General features: G+C 34.4%; 1 protein-coding gene across 4 annotated transcripts; it reads right to left on the minus strand.

Moving 5' to 3' along the window:
• Positions 1-2,728: 2,728 nt before the first annotated feature.
• LOC123007198 (leucine-rich repeat serine/threonine-protein kinase 1) lies at positions 2,729-20,619 on the minus strand. 4 transcript variants are annotated; one of them, XM_044402336.1, is made up of 28 exons: positions 20,402-20,619; positions 20,153-20,350; positions 19,931-20,096; positions 17,000-17,159; positions 16,785-16,950; positions 15,378-15,493; positions 15,044-15,329; positions 14,820-14,993; positions 13,924-14,769; positions 13,704-13,879; positions 11,594-11,979; positions 11,367-11,551; positions 11,230-11,295; positions 10,990-11,128; positions 10,641-10,909; positions 9,258-9,430; positions 8,845-9,209; positions 8,570-8,794; positions 8,044-8,520; positions 7,664-7,994; positions 6,971-7,616; positions 6,461-6,919; positions 6,041-6,415; positions 5,796-5,991; positions 3,978-4,164; positions 3,680-3,928; positions 3,321-3,627; positions 2,729-3,267 (listed from the first exon to the last, which is right to left on the minus strand). In XM_044402336.1, the coding sequence occupies exons 1-28, from the start codon at positions 20,453-20,455 to the stop codon at positions 2,914-2,916; spliced, it is 7,731 nt and encodes a 2,576-aa protein (XP_044258271.1). In that variant the 5' UTR covers positions 20,456-20,619; the 3' UTR covers positions 2,729-2,913. The 4 variants fall into 4 exon arrangements, with proteins under 4 accessions (XP_044258271.1, XP_044258270.1, XP_044258272.1 ...); XM_044402335.1 differs by having other exon boundaries at positions 11,361-11,551; XM_044402337.1 differs by lacking the exon at positions 11,230-11,295.
• Positions 20,620-20,717: the final 98 nt, after the last annotated feature.

Raw genomic sequence — 20,717 nt, forward strand, 5'->3', positions numbered from 1 at the left:
GTAGAAAGTGAAGGAGACAAAAGAGAAATTGGTGGGCTAGATACAACAGTAAATAGTGACCATAATTTCAAGAAACACTTATTGAATCCCACCCTTACACATATAATTTGCAATTTTAACAAACTAAGTAATGTACTAAATTATCATACATGATCATGAAAAAAATGATTAAAAATTTAATCTGTATGTGAGTGATTGGTGCAGTGATTTTCCAAAAGTATTGCAAATTTGTTTGTCTCGTGTTTTGTAGTCTAGGCACGGTATATAGGTCAAGTATGTAATAATATTTATATTGTGTTTGTTTATTTATGATACAACACCAAAATTGTAAAACATACATATTATGTAGGATAGACAGGAATATAATGAGGTTACGGTTTTGTTGATTTCATATATCAATCAAAAATAGTAATAGCATATTACAACTCCGGTGAGAAATAAGTCATTACTCATTACCGGGAGGGAAACAATCTCGAATTTTGTTGATTTCATATATCAATCAAAAATAGTAATAGCATATTACAACCCCGGTGAGAAATAAGTCATTACCCATTACCGGGAGGGAAACAAACTCGAATTCCATTCGAGCTTTGCATACTATTTTGTTTATATTGACGTAGTACATAAATAAATTACTTCTCGACCAAGAGATGCAATGACATATTTCCCGATATTTCTGAAGTGATGGTAAATAAAATATACAGTGTGTCCCCGGATAGGTGAAGCGACTCTTGTAAAAGATAAAAAAATCTCGATTTAAATTTTCATTTTTTGAGGTTCATTCCTGCTTGGTTGAGATATTAACTTTTTAACAAGACCTATCTTTTTTTTTCTTAACGGCTTACGGGGAGTGGGTTTGTTCTATTTTAGAAAATTATAAAAAAAATATAATTGTGCGCCACACGTTTTTTTTTTGAAAACGGAAAACACCGACAAAACCAAAAATGGAAAAAATAAATTAAATAATTTGGACTCACCTAGATAGGTTTTCTCTTTTATAATAAATTTATCACTACAGCCGTTATTACATTAATTTATTGCGTTGTTCCTTATCTTTTCATTTTTGCCTTTTATGTAGCAAATAGGACAAGAAGTTGTTAAGAAAAGTTGTTTAGAATCAACATCTGGGCCTGTATACCAAATTACAAAATCATCGGCCAACTTTGATTTTCATTTTTTTTTGTTTAATATTATTTCGCAAATGTTAATAAAAAGCAATTATTTTGGAAAAAAATTTAAAACTCATAGTTGGCCAATGATTTTGAAATTTGATATTGGGGCCTAAATGTTTATTCTAAACCAATTTTCTTAATATTTAATGTCGTATTTGCTACATAAAAGGCACTTTACAAAAAATTAGTTTCATACCTACTAAATTCTTCAAAACTAAGATTATGTTAGAAATTAATGTTTAATCAAAAAAATATTTGTTTGGATTTACTGCATTTTTTTCATCATTAATTTTGAATTAACATAATAATTTTTAGAGACGCTCCCAAAAATAGATTTTTCACGGACTCATTTTAGTCCCTAAAATGAGGTTTTTAGCGACTGAATGAAATATGTATTTCGTAAAATAGTTATTTCTGGTACCTACTATTTTCCAAAAATAATAATACGTTTGAATATTTGAGCTTTAACAAAAATGTGTTTACACGTGCCAATAAAGTTTTTGTGGGCTCAGCTGCTATTTCAGACTCGGCTTCGCCTTGTTCGAAAACAGCAAAAACTTTATTTTAGGTGCTTGAAACAAAAATTCAACTATTTTCATACGTCTCTAACGTTTTTTAGACTGCTATTTTAGCGATTGTTGTTTATTTTTTTATTGTACCTACATTACATACTTATTAAAAAGCTATCTCATTCTGAGTGGGAAAAAAGGTTCATTTACATACGGTAATCCCTTTGACAAATTAAAACTTATGACGTCACGTGTCCACTTATCAAAAATTGCTATTGAGCTCGATTACACCCGCTCCCTATTTAAATACCGGCGTTATGCTCATTTCGATCGCAATTAAACTTCTTGTTAAAGATAATTAGTCAAGTTTATGACATATGGTATGGCTTATTGGTGCGTCAAATGAACAACCACAATCATAGACATGAATAATAGATAGGAATACATTTCGTAGCGACAAAAGATGATCGTGTTATGTGGGGTGTGTGACCCCAGTCAACAGCGACTCACCACCCCTTTGATAACTTTGCGAACGAGTCGAATAGCGCTTATATTTTGCGCTGCATTGAATAACAACTACAAAAGCTACCCTAATTTAATTACTCGTATGATTTTATTATTTAATATGCGCTTTGACGTTTTGTGCTATCATACCGCTTGTTACCATTCGTTTATTGGTTTAATATGATTACTACCAAAGCGTCGTAAAATGAAAAGCTCTTCATGCGAAATATTCATTTATGACTTTATGCAAGTTTTTAATGAAAACAAACAATTCCAAAAACTGATAACTGATCCATACTCTGAATGCATTTCACCAATTGTTTCATTAATAGTAAATACTAAACATCCGTTTTTTTGTATTTTTAGTTGATTTCTTTCTTTGGTGTAAGTCCCCAATTATTGCTGACAGTTTAATTAGTAATTAAATATAGAAACTTGACCTTGACTGTCAACAGCAATTTTAAATAAATATTGATTAGAGTTAAGTAAAAAATAAATTAGCAGATTTTTGTTGTTTCACGGAAAGGTAAAAAAAGTCTTGAAAACATCTTAACATTTTATTCAATAAAAGGTTTGTAACAAGTTAAAATGACTGAGAGAATCACAGCTTAAAATATAAATAAAAATACAAAATAATAATAAAAATCACATACGCAAAAAGACAATTGCAAATTATGTATTACTTAGATTATCACTTAAGATCCATGGAATGAAAAATGCACAGACACTCAGACAGCGTTCCAATGTTCAGCTCTCCACAACAAAACAAACATATTTTGCTTATTGGCCAACACTGGAGCATTCGACATTGGACTCTGTAAAGAATGTCCAGTGCTGATTGGAACGTCTGTATATCGAGACAATAGATTTCTGTACCCTCGACCAATGGTGGCAATCAACGGCGTATTATCATGACTCTCGTTAATACTTTTACACATTGCTAACGGAACTATCGCTTTGACTTCTTCCTCATAAGGCCGAAATATCGTGATTGGCCTTAGTGTAGCACGCTCGGCGATTATAACACAACCCCAGGTTGTTCCTATATACAATTCTTCATTCAGCACAGCCAAACTAGTAACCTGCAATTCATTTCAATCCACAATTATGGTCGCACTCTACGCAAAAAACTCACTTGACAATTCGTGGGACTTAAATGCTCTTCAATCGCAATACTTTTAAGGCTTTCAGAACACGGCACCAGTTTCGAACAATCAAGTTTATTAATGATGGTCCGATTTTTTTGGTCCCACTGATAAATAATACATCCAGGTCGTACATAAGACCAGACATGGTTATCAGCAGCTATCAAATTCATAACATTCACTTGTTCTATAATAGGTTGGTAGTGGTTCATAGTTTCATGACCGGCAACCACGTGATCTTTAATTATATAAATCGATATTTGACCGTTCGATTCGCCACACCACAATTCACAAACCCTAGATAAGAAAATTTGAGAAAATATGTATTTAATAATTGGTCCATACGTACGCTCCATTGTCTTTAAAAATCGCACACAAACAGTTGATAATCGAATTGGAACCAAGCTCTGTCATCACAAAAGTGCCCTCAGCTGCTGTCGGTGTCGTAGGCACTGCTTCGGAGTTAACTAAAAACAGACGGCCATTTGATAGGGCACAAGCGACCCTTTTCAAAGGCGGAAGGTACAACAATGCTTCGACTTGTGTGTTTGGCTCGGTTTCAAGTGCGTAGGAGAAGAGTCGGTAGCCGTCACTAGCCCTAAAACAGCAATTTAGATATAATATTTTATAAAATATCGGTTTTATACGAATAAGCGTGAAGATTGCCAGAGTAGTCGCCAATCCAAACAGCATTTGCAACAGTACATGAAGCCGTGGCCCTAATCGGTAAGGCCATGGTGTGGTACTGCAGCCACCCACGATCTGCCGCCAATAACAAATCGATTCGAGAATTCGAACACATTAGCCACATTTCAGAACCGGATAAACCATCATCTAGGTAAAAAAAAAACTTATTCAACTATTGAAAACATGTTCGTAAATACCGGGTGACTATAAATAAATCTATTGGCAGCATTGAATTATTGCTAATCCTAATTTATTGTATCAGGATGTGGATCAGGTGACAGCTAAACCAGCGGTCGCCCATCGCAAATTATTGACAACTGCTTATAAAAGCTTTACATTTGTATTTGAGAGTCAAGCTTGCCAAACTAAGATTTTAATTTTACACCAACTTTAAAATAAAAATCACAATCAGTAACAGTCACACGGTATAATGAATTTTTACTTGATGTAATTTCATCAATACTGATAACACCTCAATACTTAACGTCTATCTGATATTTCACAGAAAATTCTGCCAACTTTGTTAATAAATGTTTAGTATTTTTTTATATTTAAATGAGTTTGTACAAGAAAAGAGATGTTGAGCTGTTATCAGTATTCAAAATAAATGAGAATAGATAGTATTTATTAATTGTAGAACTCGATCCATTTTCTTCACAAAGTGGATGTTTTATAGTTTTACACAGTAAGTATTATTAAAGTCAACTCCACAAATCGATAAATTTTATTTAGTGAAGTTGGGACATGTTTCGGCACCCTCGCGCCATATCAGCCATTGAAAATTGTTACACTTTAAAATAAAAAATAAAAAATTTACAAGATTAAAAAATTTAAATGTTCACTGTTAAAAATTTTTCCTGATTATCACAAATGGAAAAATATACAGAAGGAATAGGATTTAAACATTATTCCTCTGTAAAAAAGTAAAAGGACGAGGTTAGTGAAGCTGAAGCCTCGCCCGTGAAAATTTTTGAAGAACGATAATGGCATTTATTGACCCATTTCAAAAAAGAGAAAAATTGGTTTTCCAAAAATCGATATGAAAAAATGATATTTTGGAAATATTTTTGTTATAGTTTATCCGATTATTACGAAACTTTGCACGTTAAGAGACAAAAAAACACTCTTGGATATGATGTAAATGGAAGTCTTGTAAAAGCTATACATTTCCCTTTCAGTTTTTGGGTCATAACTTTTCTTTCGGCCCATTAACCCTTATTTTCGATACCAAAAATTGAAAGCTCAATCATTTTTTCCTAGAAAAGTACTCTTGTTTCATATCGATGTAGCGTTCTCGAGTTATTTGGGTTTAAACTAAACTCTACACTGCGCTCCAAAATCAGAATTTATGAATTTTGAGCGTACCGTTACATGACCGTTACCTTGGACCTTGAATGACACATTTTTGAATCACTCGATATAAGAGAAAAAATAGTAGATTGCTTAACAAGTCAAGAAAAGTGGTGGTTGAGTGAAAACAGATTGATTTACTTAGGAGTATTAGCGAATAAATTAAGCTTTCACGACATTGTTAACCACTTTTCTTACGAGTTGAACATGCAATATTTTTTGTATCCTTAAGGAAAACGTGGAAAACCTAACAATATTTTAATAAATAAAATTAACGCATGTTAAATGCCATACTTATTTCTGACTATGGTTGTGTTGCTAACGAGTCAATTGTTGGTAATTAATAAAATAAAACATTTCCTTTTTGAATTCTACCGAATCAGATGGCTGTTTTCCATTAAAGGATATAAAAAAAAGTTGTTTTTTACCTGTTATATGAGTTACTGCTGCACTGGCTGTTGCCACAACCGACGATTCATGCTTCAGCGACGTCACATCACTCAAGTGGGTGAATTCGGGAGCACTAGCTATTGAAACAATTTGACTGGCCGATGGCCTATCTTTCGGTTGCTGTGACCAACATAAAACCATTAAATCCAAAAAGTAACTAGGATATAAAGTCTCCTGAAATGTTTGTTATAATTGGTGCACCAACTTTCCGCAAAAACAGTACCCTGTAAGTCAATGGCGGTCTACCGCCTTCTAAAATACATTCCTTGACCGACTCGTGCCCCTCAAACGGTTGATGTAACGTCAACAACTCATAAATAAACATTCCGAAAGAAAAACAATCAACTTTTTCGGTATATTCCTCCTCTCCGTTATACCGCATAATCTCAGGTGCCATGAACCCTTCAGTACCACCAAAACCTTTAGCACCTGAAGGTAAAGTAAGCCGACTTATGCCATAATCTGCCACTTTGATGTGAACAGGATGGTCGGGGTGGTCGACAAACGGGGGTGGCATTTCCCAAACTAACACATTTTCCGATTTTAAGTCACGATAAATGATGTGTTGGCGGTGCAAATACTCGATTGCTTTGGCAACCTATAACACTAGCCAATCAAAAATATTTCATTATTTGTTACTCACTTGTAGTATGATTGCTTGTAAGGTGTAAGGCCCCACTTTCGCCCCTGACCTTCTATAATGTCTCAAAACCAGATCCAAAGCACCTTGAGGTGCAAGATCGAGAACTATAGCCAACGGACTGGTACAAACACCCACAAACGGGACGATATTTGGGTGTCTCAAAGACAACAAAATGTTAAGTTCTTGTCGAGCAGTACAGTAGGCTTTGCAAGCGTATTGAAGGGGATCGCGGTCCCATTTGCCTTGAGCGGCCTTGTAGGCCACAATCGCCGATTGACGAGCATTGGGGCCAGGTGGTACAGGTTGCAACATTTTCATTGCAACATCGATCATAGTATTGCTACCGCGAACCTTGCAAGTGCCCTTGAAAACAAAACCAAAAGCACCACGGCCTAATAATCGGCCACGTTTAACGTTCTCGGATCGGATGATATAACGTTCGCCCAAATCCAAAAAAATCTACAAATAAAACTTCAAAACTGTCTCAGAATATAAATTTTTTGTTTTTACAGTATCAGGGGCTATCCTAGCTAAAGAAACGTCACCATGAGTGGGACACACCACACATTTCGTTCCATACGACGCCAAAATACACTCCTCGACCATCCAAGAGTAGTACAGTTGATTATTAGCGTTAACATCTTCGGTTTGGACTCCTGGATGGCCTTCCATTGACGGCATACGACTCGAACCGGTCGAATCCGGCCCAACACCACTATCACACTCTGAAGTATACGACTCTTGCGACTTGCGAATCCGATAACGATCACCTTCGGCGTCTACTTGATTCATCGCATCTAGGAAGTTTTTATTCGGTCCAACGTCAGGTGTGTTTGGAAAATTTGGATCAATATCGCTCGTCTGTTGCAAACAACGAGGACAGGGCACAAGCCGAGTGACCAAAAATTTGCCTTCGGAGGTATGCACAAATCGGGTTCCAAGAGTCGGGTACCAATCTTCTAAAAGAATATCGACGTGATCGACAGCTAAAGCAAGAAGTTGTGCTGTTGATTCCGGAGTGCAGTTGATCACTAGATCGGTCTTTAGTGTGTCAACTGGTTTGATAACCAAAGAGTCGACAGGGAAGTGGATTTCGAGAATTGAGGAGTTTTGGAGGTCGACGTCACACCAAACTCCGTCTTGTTTCAAACGGAATCTACAATTTTTATGTCAAACTGAACCAAAAACCAAATTATAACTCACTTTAATTGTCGGTAGAAGGACGAAGAGTTGTGCAAGATTTCCCTCATTCGAAACAATGTTATATCGCCGTATTTCAACTGAAGACCAGTTTGCCAAAGCACCCATTCTGCTTTCAAATCTAGCAACTTGACCAATTCTAGGTCTTGCGCCACCTCTTTCGGAAGAACAAAAAACGATCTTATAATATCAATAATACTGTCATCGGCTAAGATTCGTGAAATAAGTCTTGACCAAAACCCTGATGGGAAGTACGACATTAGAAGAAGTCGGGTTATGGATTTGTCAGTTGATGAACTCGTTACTTGATACTTTGCTTCTTCTTCAATTTCTTCTACAAAATTACGTATGAAAAACCCATAAGTTTCAAATTAACCACCGACCATTTTTTGAAGACGAAGTCGACGGCAAACTCATTTGAAACTTGCCTTGGTTCCCGGAATCTCGATACAAAACTGACTTGGGTGAAACCGTTATTTTTTTATTTCTGATTGCCCATCCACGTGACCTTAACGGCACTTTAACCTTAACTAAGGGGTGAAATTGTCCCGGATACATTTGCGCCAGGAGAATATCCTCCTCTGAGGGTAACAGTGACGGAATTAATAAAGTTCGAGAATCCCAAGTTAGTGCAACTTCAAATTTATTTAACAAATTTACGATGTAACCTCGAGCATCCATAGGTCCTATACTACTAGCTTTGAAAATGTGTTTGAGATCATCGAGTTTCATGACACCGGAACGCGCAAACGGATTAATCTCACGAATTGTGACAACGTGTGCTAACATATCGCACAACCATTGGGGGTCCAAAAAATACAAATCTTTCAATGTTGCATCGTCGTAGTGTAATAACACACCTACAATTACAATATGTAAAAATCAATAATAAAAGTCGGATTAGAGCACCATTATCATGTAAAAACAAGGTGGCTTGGTGAAGTTCCGCCCAATCCCGGAAAACTCGATTGAAACGTTGCTGCATCTCTGTGGTTACGATAGTCCGGTACTGTTCCGCATTTAGTACCGGATCAAGCCCATTGACCCGTCTTTCAGCCGCGATGTGATTAACAACATCCTCCAGTGCTAAATACGTAGCTGGCACTTTTTGTTCCAACAACAATTCTTTGCTTCCTATAACCAACAACATGATTGTTTACTCCAAATTTAATGATTCGACTCACCTGGGGGCCGCAAACTAAACACAGTATCATAGATCAAATTACACAATAATTTGACATTGTGTCTAGTTCTGCAACTAATCTCAATCGTGTCTAAAACTCGCGGCAATCCGCATTTTTCCGCATCAACAATATTGATAAACTTGTCGCGAATTAATTGTTGGTACTCTTCAGAAATGTTTGGATTACATTCTTGAACAACATCGTAATGTGTGCCTACTATGATTACAGGAGAGTTTGGTGCTCTTGCTTGGATGTTAACAAGCCACTGTAAAATTTCGTTGATGCCTCGATGACCGTCAGTGATTCGCCAAACGACTAAATATAAACTTCGTTTTGATAAAAAATACTGATGGGTGGCGTAATATCTGGATTCAAGTGGTTTCAAAAGTGAAATTGGGGTGTTTTGCACTTACTCTTTTTGACCACCGAAATCCCATGTTCTGAAGATTACAGGACCGTGTGATGATTGGTTACGGACTTTTTTCTCGTACACCCAGTCGCCTATGTCTACACCAACTGTTGACATGTTTGTGCCTCGAGAGGTCTTTACGTTTATGTTTTTGTTGCCCATTCGTTTTGCCCAATGCTGAAAATGTGCACAACATTGTCTAACTTGGTCTTTCTTAACAAAAATGATATTTCAAGTTCCTAATTATCATGTTTTTTAAGTTTTAATGCTTAAGAATGAATTATTAAATGCTGCAAATTAGGCTCTACCAATGTTACTAGTATTGTAAAGTTTCATGAAAATTAATTGCCAAATACTTCATGAAAAGTTTTATGAAATTTTTGATGGCTTTTTTGCACTTGCCAAATATTTAGAATCTTTTTCTAACCTTTATTATAAACTTGAAAGAAACAAAGACGTTTATTAAAAAAATATGTTCATATAAATCAACGTGATCAAGAACGAAAAAATTTGTTGGCAATCCTGATTTGAATTTTTGAAGGATGCCACTGAAGTATGCTTCTGATTAACAACAATTTAACAATCTTGACAGATTGTACGTCAAGTATTTGTCAAGCAAAACGGTATCCGGTTGCAGTGTTACAAATTATTAACAAAAATACTTTCAAATCTGTTGCCAATTAAACAGTCCTAAATGATCACGCTGTATTTTAAAACAAGATAGTATAAAATAATATTAAAAAAAGTGTCAATATTATCTGGGCTCAAAATGTTTTAATAGAATTGACAAAGTTGAAATAAAATTTCAATGAAAATATTGAAAAGTTGCAAAGGTATAAATTTCATAAACTTTAATTATAGTGGGTAGTTTATGAAATTTATACCTTTGCAACTTTTCAATATTTTCATTGAAACTTTCACGGAAACTGTCATTAGAACTTTTCAAGTTCACGCTAAATTTTACAAACTTTTTATTTGTTTTTTAACATTTTAGTTTTAAAACCAATTTTAAAAAGAAGAGTTATAATAACATTTCTTAAGCCACGTTACTCTTCATTAAAGTCATAAAACAATATTAGAAGAAAATCATTCCTTTATAAAAAAAAAAAACAGTCTACATAACGAGTGTCTGAATAAAGAGACATCAAATGTCAAAACCAATTTTTGAACACAACATAACAAATTAGGCAATAAGACGTAAAACCAGTTTCATAATTGAATTAATGGGTTTAAAAAGTGAAATTTTTCTCAACAAGTTCGTAGTAATTAGCACATTCTAAACCAACATTAACTTTAAAGTCTCTTTAATTCGAATATGAAACTGGTCCATAGTTCATGAAATTTTCACAGCACTCTTGACACATGTTATCATAATGCGCAATTTTACCTCTGGTCGTTTTCTCGTTATCCCCTCCTGCCTCAACTGTTCCAACAAGCTCGTTTTCCCAATTCCCTGCACTCCCACAATCATTAATTTCATACGAGCATAAGGTCTCGCATCTTCAAGGACCGATTTCAAATAACCCACAATATCCATTGTTTTGTACTTTTTACTATCAATCATCGATTTTAAGGGATCTTGCAAAGAACATCCGCGCGTGTTGAGATTCCATAACCGCGATAGTAGACCCATTTGTGGTGGGAGTTCATTAATGTCTAAAAATATAAACCGAGCTAATTTTATAATTTGTTCGTGGTATATCAGTCCAACAAGTGGCCGTCAAATAGATACTTGCCTAGATTCCCACTTATATTCAGGACGGATAAGTTACTGAGTTCGTTGATATTTACAGGAATGTCTTTCAAGTTATTGTTACTAACATCTAACATTGATAAATTGGGGAACATCAAACGTGCCTTCCCCGCAGCCGGATTCTAGAAAATGAACATCAATGAACCTCCCTAAACCCAAACACACAACAAGCTTAAGCTAAACTTGCTTTCGACAGAAAGCTCTGCTCATTCAAAAAACATACCCCCTCAACCTTGGGAAAAGATACACAAATAAAGTCATCTTCAAAATGCGTATTAATTTCTTTGCGCTGCACAATCAAAAGAAAAACTTCGATAATATCACTCTTGGAGTAACAACCAGAAATCGGCTTACACTTACACGTTCTAGATCCTCCTCCTCCACAGCACTAACATCCCCATCGTCATCCGTACTTAACTGAATTCGACTTAACTGATTATCAGCCAAAATCAGAGTCCTCAAACTATCCAACTTCAAATGCCGTCGATGCGAACAAACCGAATGCAAAACCGTGTTTCGCACAGACCGGCCCGGTTGTCTACGAGCTGACCAAAACCATTATCAAAACCAACCAACACCAAACTCACCGGCAATTCCCGAAACTTTTTCCCTCGGCCCCACACTACTAGCATAACAAGCAATATTTGCCAATTCCATGACATCCTGTGCCTCGACTTGTGGCAAACTTGGCCAACAAGTGATTTGATTGTGACTCAAATCTAGCTGTTTCAAGGAACTCGGATAGCTGGTAATGTGTGACATTGATCGCAATGAGTTAAAAGCCATGTTTAAACGGGTCAAATTGACCGCCAAACAAGGCAACACCACAGGAATACTGGTGAAAAGGTTGTGGGCCAAATTCAGGGCTGATAGTTTTGACGATTGCTCGGTAACTGTCTCATCAGTGTGGAGAATTTGCTCAGTCACTTCCACGTTTTTGCTCCAAATGTGGTGTTTAGCCAAATCAAATTGACTACAAAACAATTGAAAAAACAAGTTTCATAACACAGACAAATTAAGTCATGTCGTGACAATTTGACAAATTATATATCATTTTGTTCGACTCAGTGAGACAAATCAAATGCACTAAAAAAAATTTCAAAAAGTCCACATTCACACACTTTGATCTAATTAATATTTTTCTAATTTAAATGAATTTAAAATACTTTAACTTTAAAAAATCATTACTCAATAACTATTAGGCCGATTTCCTTCAAGTAAAGACCATTCTAAAGGGATGGACCTGCCCTTTAGAATGATATGCAATTTGAAATTGAATATTGCAAACTTTTTCGAAGTAAATCGAAATAATCTAAGAAAAACCCTAGGAGTATTTTTTTATTATTACCATCGTGTAGAGCATCTCTTTATTAGTTGTAATCCAAATTTTCAAAAGAATATACCGAGTAGTTTTCAAGATATGATTTTTTGAAGTTAAGGTTTGCTACTCAAGCATTGCTCCATATAGGAGAAATACATGTTAATCTTACTTAAAATTGCATTTTTATAAAAGTAATTGTTTTAAGACTCTTCTTTTGCTTAAAAATGGTCAATTTCACCTTCTTTGTTCTAATTAGAATAAACAAAAACCGTTTGTTTACTTAAAATAAATGAAGAGTACCTGCGTACTAATTAAAGCAAATAAAGAGTTTTTTGTTGTAAAAATGACCACTGATCATTGAGCAAAGAGGAACTAGAAGTTTAAGGCACGAGGAAAATCTTTTTCAAATCAAATCACTTTCCATTCAGATTTCTTGTTCACTTTGTTCTAGCTTTCTGAACTTTTTTTGAAAATGTTCTGAGCAAATGATTTCTCATTTTTATTTTATTGGAACATTCTACGATTCATTCTACGAAAAAATTCAGAAAGCTAGAACAAAGTGAACAAGTTGGAATCTGAATGGAAAGTGATTTAATTTGAAAAAGATTTGTTCTTAAATTTAAAGCTACTGCTTTAAACTTCTAGATCCTTTTTGCTCAATGATCAGTGTTCATTTTTAGAACAAAAAAACTCTTTATTTGTTTTAATTAGTACGCAGATACTCTTTGTTTGTTTTAAGTAAAGAAACAGTTTTTGTTTATTCTAATTAGAACAAAAAAGGTGCAATTGACCATTTTTAAGCAAAAGAAGAGTCTTAAAACAAATACTTTTATAAAAATGCAATTTTAAGTAAGATTAACATGCATTTCTCCTATATGGAGCAATGCTTGATTAGCAAACCTTAACTTCAAAAAATCATATCTTGAAAACTACTCGGTATATTCTTTTGAAAATTTGGATTACAACTAATAAAGAGATGCTCTACACGATGGTAATGATAAAAAAATTACTCCTAGGGTTTTTCTTAGATTATTTCGATTTACTTCGAACTTCTTCGAACACTGTTCGAAGAAAAGTTTGCCAATATTCAATTTCAAATTGCATATCATTCTAAAGGGCAAGTCCATCCCTTTAGAATGGTCTTTACTTGAAGAAAATCGGCCTAATAGTTATTGAGTAATGATTTTTTAATGTTAAAGTATTTTAAATTCATTTAAATTAGAAAAAAATATTTAGTTCAAAGTGTGTGGACTTTTTGAAATTTTTTTAGTGCATTTGATTCGTCTCACTGAGACGAACAATATGATATAAAATTTGTCAAGTTGTCACGACATGACTTTTTTTTTGTCGTTCTGTGTAATTAGATTAAAACTTACATAAAAGAGCGCTCTTTTTTCCTGTATCTCACACATTGGCTGTTTTCATCACTTGAGAGATATTTCGAGTCCAAGTCAAAGTCACATCGAACTTCGCTCTCCAAATCGTGGTCACAGTGACTAGACAATTGACTGTCGCTCGAACTCACACTCATCTTATCACACTCTTCTTGCATCTACAAGTCACTTGAGAAAGAATCAAAAACACCATCTGACTCACCTCCGAAATATTTGTTGGTAACTCTTTAAGCAAGTTAAAAGAAGCATTCAACTCCTTCAATTTCGGGGCCAACCACATGTTATAGGGAAGTTGCTGTAACTTGTTATTAGACACGACAAGAGTTACCAACGAGGGTAACCGAAATATAGCTTCCGGAATGTGATCAAGCCTGTTATCTTGCAAGTATAATTCTTCCAACACAGGGCATGAGTAATTCAATTCTTCATGAGCGGTTTTCTTGCGTACACCTTTCTTGGTAGGTGAGACAACCGGAGTCGGTAATTTTTCGATTTTATTTTGACCGATATTTAGGTATCTTAAACTGTATAACTGAAAAACAGCCAGTGGTACCGATGTTAGGTTGTTATTTGAGACATCGAGCCGAGTAATCGCATATAGAGCAATGTCGTAACTTCGAGGATTTTGTTTGAGCTTCTGGTTGAGATGTAAAGCGGCATCGGTTAACCACTGGGTGCGTATTTGGGTCAGGTTGCATCTCTGGTTGTGCCAGTTGATCATAGTAGGGGTGTTGGGAAAGAGGGCGCTGTATGTCAAGTTCGTAACATTTGAAAAAATTGTAAATTGTGACGAGTTCACGTTTTCGGTCATTGCTTTTTTGTTGATTTTGTATTCTGGGTCCGGATGAGCTTTCGTAGATAAAAGTTTGGCTGTTAGTGTTTCGTCTTTGTTTTGTACGGCGACTGATAGAGCTTTGCATTCGTCATCTCGGGCGCCATATTTGAGTAAGAGATCGACTATAGGAACATCACGATTGCGGCAAGCTTCGACTAAACCGGTCGATTGACAGTAATTAGAATCTTCCTCAACGGAACAACAACTTAAATTCTGAAATACAATAGTCAATTTACGAAATTTTTAGATTTTTGATGTTACACCTCCATGTCATGGTAGGCTTTGATCACAGCATTTGAATTCGCTCCAGCATTCAGTAATGCTAATGCTATATCGTAATGTTTGCCTTTAATAGCAGCGTGCAGAGCCGTTTCTGTGTTATTGTTACAATACATATCGATTCGTAAAGGGCAAATCATAGCACTGTTCGGATCAACCTAAATATTTTACATTAATACAACAATTAAAGACAATTAAAACGAATTACATCAATTTCACTTGAATTATCTCTCGACAGATTTAATTTAGACAAAATCGATTGAATTCCATCCGAAATACGACGTTTGGTGGGACTTAAAATCACATTGTTTTCGGAAACAGGCGTCACTTCGTCATCAGGTTGTATTCTAGTAGCTTTAACTTTAAATTTTAATATCACATCTAAAAGTTTCTTATTTCCTACTAAACAAGCCATGTATAAAATATTTTGTCCAGTGGCGTCTCGTTCATTAATGTCAAAAGGCATAAAATATTCCCATTGTTCGCTGCCATCTCTGAAATTTATTGTAATAAACAAATTTTAAAAAACGCGGAAAATGTACCTAAATTTGCGTAAAACGTGCGAAGGGTATGGAAAGTGGAAAAGCAGTTCCAATACGTCCACGTGACCATTGATGGCGCTTGCATGGATCGGCAGCCATCTCTCCACAGTGTGTTGCTAAAAGATTTTATAAAAATGTTTTTCCGTTTTATTTATTTATAAAATATTTCCACAAATTACTGGTTTTTAATTCAAGTGTTTTGCTTTGCAATACAACAAAACACGCAAAATTTTTTATAATAACAAAAATAAATAAATAGTCTCACGTGACACCATATTCCAGTGCCGAACAATAAATTTTATTCAATCCTCTACGTTAAAATTGAATTTTATCTACTCTTTTCTTCATGTTAAAATGGAATTTTATCGTCTAAATGAGAAAAAATACATCCATTGTTGTATATGTGCGGTTGTTAGTTGCTAACGATCTTTGACATTAGATTTCATTGTTGAATTTTACTTTGACATTTATAAATATCGACCAAATTGGCTACAAAATTAGTGAGGATTGAATAAAATTTTATATTGTACACGACGATAAAATTTTTATTATCTTTTCGAACATATTAGCGTCTCGACTGAGACGAGCATATTAGCTCAAGCTTTAACGTTAAAATGAATGATAATTTCAAATTAATGACAGCTATTGTATTTTCCTATCAAAAATATGTACATACAACTTGTCAACTATGATTGACAGTAGCTAAAAATAAGGTTAACAGTCCTAAAGCATGCTTTCCAATTTAATGTCATTGGCGACCAAAGTATTTTGTCTCCAACTGTACCATCTGATCGAAAAAAATAAATAAATTAGAGTAGACGGTGATTAAAATCCTTTAGATAGCAATCCTGATTTTTGACTTCAAACTTTGACAAGTTTGCATTTTATTCATTTTGAGTGAAATAATGTTCACTTTACAGCAGACTATTTTTATTGTTGTAAGTTACTACAAAAATACTGTACAAGACGAAAACTGTGAATGGTCATTTTGACTTTCAGTTTGTGTGGAAATTTTCCAGCCCAGATTCCCAGCCAAAGTGTTGCCAACTGTAGAATATTAATCGTCGCCTACTCTTTAGTACTTTAGTTAATTAGAAAATCTCAATTTCATAAATTATAAATTTCAAATATCAAGTCGACAAATATCAAATTGCTTAAAATGTATATTTGGTTGTCTAATCTACAGTAACCATGGATACCTTGCATGTTTGGTTGCCTATACTAAGATCGTTTATTAATAAAGACACAGCATTAATGCATAATTTTGTACTCGTTAATGAAGCTCGTTAATAAACGGTCACAGGAAAAATTATTATAAACAATGCAATTTTTTATTTTGAACTTGATATTCTAGTTGATTGTCCTTGGTAACTCGATAGTACTTTCTTTAACGACTTTAAACAGTACCTGTATGAGTTCGGGAAATCGCAAGAGAAGCATTTCTACAATATCTCTATGTCCATAGTGACAGGCAATATAAAGCGGCGAATATTTCGTAACAGGGTGGTACCGCCCATCAGCTCCATAATCTAGTAGTACTTTAACGATATCTTTGCACCCCGTCTGACAAGCTCTGTAATATTATCTCTTGTTATCTGTAGTATAAAACAAATATAACTTACGTAAATAGTAAAGTACTCGCTCCACTCGGAGCCATATTAACAATAAGTTCGGCATCTTTGGATAAAGAAGCCAAAAGTGACGAAACTGAGTTCACATCTCCTTGACAGCAGGCATCCCTAAGCGCTGCATGAATATCAAGTCTCGCTTTTTCTCTCGCATCTAAAACAATTTGCTAATTATTGAAAAAAAATAATCAGTGATTCGTGCCTAATTCTACGTTAAAATTGCTCAAATCGTCGGTAAAGTAATCACAGGCGTCGAAGGCTAATTCCGGAGATGTGTTGTGTCGTTTAATTTTTCTCGCCATTATGAAAATACTTTTATAAAAAAAAATAGTAAAATTCACGGATGTATTAAAACAATCCACATGTCACCACATTTACCCCCTCCGAACAGCTGTTGGTGTAAGCTCTAAGGGGTGGCTGGTACGAAAATCAATAAGACTGCAAACCGTAACAAGGACGCAACAGTGTAACAAAATCTACGCCCCAATCAATTGGATCTTTGCGGTTGTTGTAAACCGGATTGAAAAATAAACTCTCCTATTACTTACGATTAGAGAATGAATAGTGTCGCCCGCTAATTTCCTGTGTTGAACCAGCCCGTGAAATTAAACTTCCTATGTATTAATAAAATGATTAAAATTGTCAAGATTAGCACTAAAACGGCGGTAAAAATGCATCTGGCCATTACGACATACATTGAATTATCGCGACGGTTACCGTCCGCGGTGTTATTAATTATTTCGGCTGTTGGAGGCATATACGTACGCGGCCCGAGCGACACTGAATTGAGACATTTTACAAAGTTCAACTCTCGGGAAAAAGCTTTTGATAAAGAATTTTGTTGTGGATTGATGGTGAAAGGTTATCAATTCGAACAGTTATTTGGATTTTGTTCCGGCAACATTAATGCTACAAATATTGAACAATTTCAACGCGCTTTAGCAACTATAATGATTCGCGACGATAATATTGATAAAAAACACTTTTTTGATAGTAAAACGCTATTAACAAAACAAATAAAATACCCTCATTTTTGGAAAGATAATTGAATGGCTTCATTGGCTAATTTTAGACCACAGAAACCTTAATTTGTCAAAATAAAATCTCATTTGAGGATAATATAAAAAGCGGAAGATGTCTAGGAAATGAAAAATGATAACAACATTTCGTAAACACATAACTTGTTGGCAGTGGGCGTTGTATTTTTATAAATGATTTACATAATACGTTTTACGTATTAGCGTCGCGATGTCGATAGCATTTCATAGCACTTTAGTTGCATGTTATGTACATTGGAGTTAAGTGCATTATTAATGCAAAACTAAAACAACATAATTTAATCTATGTCGTCAATAAAGAATCCTTTAACTAAATTAAAATTATGTAACTGCAGTCCATGAGACAGCCAAAATAACATCTGTTTAAATTAATTTAAAAAGTTCGAGGAGCTTCTTTTTTTGAATATTGTTTAAATAGAAAAAAACTCGGAGTTTTATTTACATTAATGTTCAAGATTTGTAAAACTGGTTTTCAAATATGCTATACCTAGTATATTATTCAACGACCACATAATGATAACTATTATTCATAAAGGTGAAGTTTAAAAAACGAGTCGTAGACGAGTTTTTTAATCACCTGAGTGAATAGTAGCAATTATATGCGAGTAGTATTATGTGTGTTTGGATACGCATATAATAGCATTATTATTTAACAGTTCAGGTTGGGAAATGGCCACTTCCTGAACTCTCATGTGTCATGTTTTTCAAAATTTGATAAACTCTTTATTGGTTTTCTGTTCTTTAAAGAGGACGATTGTAAATAATTTAGTATACAAACATTGATAGTCGTTGACCTCGGTATGTAATCTACTATTATCAATAGATTTTTGAATATTTTAAAATTTCGTAAGAAATGTAAAAAAATTGTACACTAATAAAAACAAATAAATAAATAAATAGTACTATTCTGGATTAAATAAAAATAAGCACTTAAAAAATTTGTTATTTAGGTAATTTTCAGTTATACATATAAGAAAAACTACAGTTTAGAAACATAAAATACTTCTCTAGAAAAACAAACTAATTAATTACCAAATTCTCGACACCATTTAAATGGTTTTTGGTGCACTTTTCATATGCTTTTTTGTAATTTTCCTCCATTTTTATTCTCTAATAGACTATATCAAATTTGACTTTTAAAATTAAGACTACCAAACATCACATCAATTTCTAAATCGACTAAAGTAATTTTTTTTGTTTAAAAACGGCATAAAGAAGACAAATTACTGAAAATAGTATAAAAAAAAACTTATTTGAATCACTCATTCTTTAAGACTGGTCTTATGAAACTTGTTTTTTAATGTACTATTTTCTATTTTGCCTCTTTAACAACGCTATTATGTAACAAACTCTTCTCAAAGTGAGTTAACACCTTAGTGTGTGAAGTATTTTATGTTTTTAATGTTAGTGACAATGTCGTTAAAAGTAAAATGCTTTTAATTTTTTTACCAAATTCCCGAATATCCAGTATCCAAAAAAAACTTGAGGATTCATTTCCAGATTACACACAATTACTGTAAATACCAGTTCGAGTTCAAGTGTCACCAACTGACGCAAAATTCTCTAAATTTGAAAATTGTCTTTTTTCCTTTAAAAACAGCACAAAAAGCGCAAAATACAGAACACGCCGCCATGCGGTTTGTATGGGAATTTCAAACTCCTGCTTGAATAGATGTCCTCTCCAACTCGTATTTTAATATACTATTAAAGCTTCTCAAGAAACTTGATATTTGTTACAAAACGATTTTTATTAAAAATGACTTATAAAGACTACAATTGAAAATCATTAATTTAAAAGAAACCTAAAACTAGGGAGCCAATTCTATTTATACATAATTTGAGAAAACAGTATTGATCATTTACTCACCCACGGCTTCTTTCAACAGTGTTACACATTTCACATGTCCTGCTTTTTCGGCTAAATCAAGAGCAGCCATTCCATTTGCATCCAAAATTTGAATATCTGAATCATGCTGCAGTAATACTGAGACATTGCTACTATGACCATGTTCTGCACTTAAATGCAAAGGAATCTGAAACAAGTTCAGTTATGTTACTATAAAAAGCATAAAATTAAGCAAATGCAAACCTTTTGATCGCCTCTTGGGCCACAACGAATGTTAGGATCTGCACCTGCATTCAATAAGATTGACAAACACCCGGAATTGTCATTAATAGCTGCTGCATGTAGAGGAGTTCTCCCCCAACTGTCTTGCGAGTTTAGGAAAGCTTGTTGGCCCCCTTCTAACAAATCCATGAGTAAATGTGTGTTGTCCCATAATGCGGCCTTAAAAAATACAATCAAATTGTTATACATGATTAGGATAACGTAACAGACCTGATGTAAAAGCCGGCCAGGAAAATCTTCATCTTCAGGCGAAGAATCCAGCATTGTGGCGATCGATGCCGTACTCAACACCTACATTACACAATCACGGAAACTAACGCTATTTTGTGAAAGACCGCGAAGATTACAACAAGTGTTTCAACAATAATAATTTCGCAACGAGTATTGAGAAATATAAAAAGTTTTGACTGCCTGGATTGGAGGTTAGTTTAATTGTCGCTTTGACAAGCAACCTGACAACATGAAAAACTTCCCATTGCACCCACTTGTCGAATGACAACTGGGGAAATTTTTCGTCTCTATGTTG

Source organism: Tribolium madens, unplaced genomic scaffold (assembly GCF_015345945.1).
Source record: "Tribolium madens isolate multiple individuals breed KSU strain unplaced genomic scaffold, Tmad_KSU_1.1 Scaffold_3;HRSCAF=73;Tcas5.2_LG2, whole genome shotgun sequence".
Lineage (NCBI taxonomy): Eukaryota > Metazoa > Arthropoda > Insecta > Coleoptera > Tenebrionidae > Tribolium > Tribolium madens.

What these genes read in the sequence shown, in the direction of transcription:
- LOC123007198 (XM_044402335.1), bottom strand. Translation starts at nt 20,455, where the DNA reads ATGCTGGATTCTTCGCCTGAAGATGAAGATTTTCCTGGCCGGCTTTTA. An exon ending in CACGTTTTACGCAAATTTAG is followed by an intron (nt 15,330 to 15,377) that starts GTACATTTTCCG and finishes AATAAATTTCAG; the next exon opens with AGATGGCAGCGAACAATGGG. An exon ending in TACAAGCAATCATACTACAA is followed by an intron (nt 6,416 to 6,460) that starts GTGAGTAACAAA and finishes CTAGTGTTATAG; the next exon opens with GTTGCCAAAGCAATCGAGTA.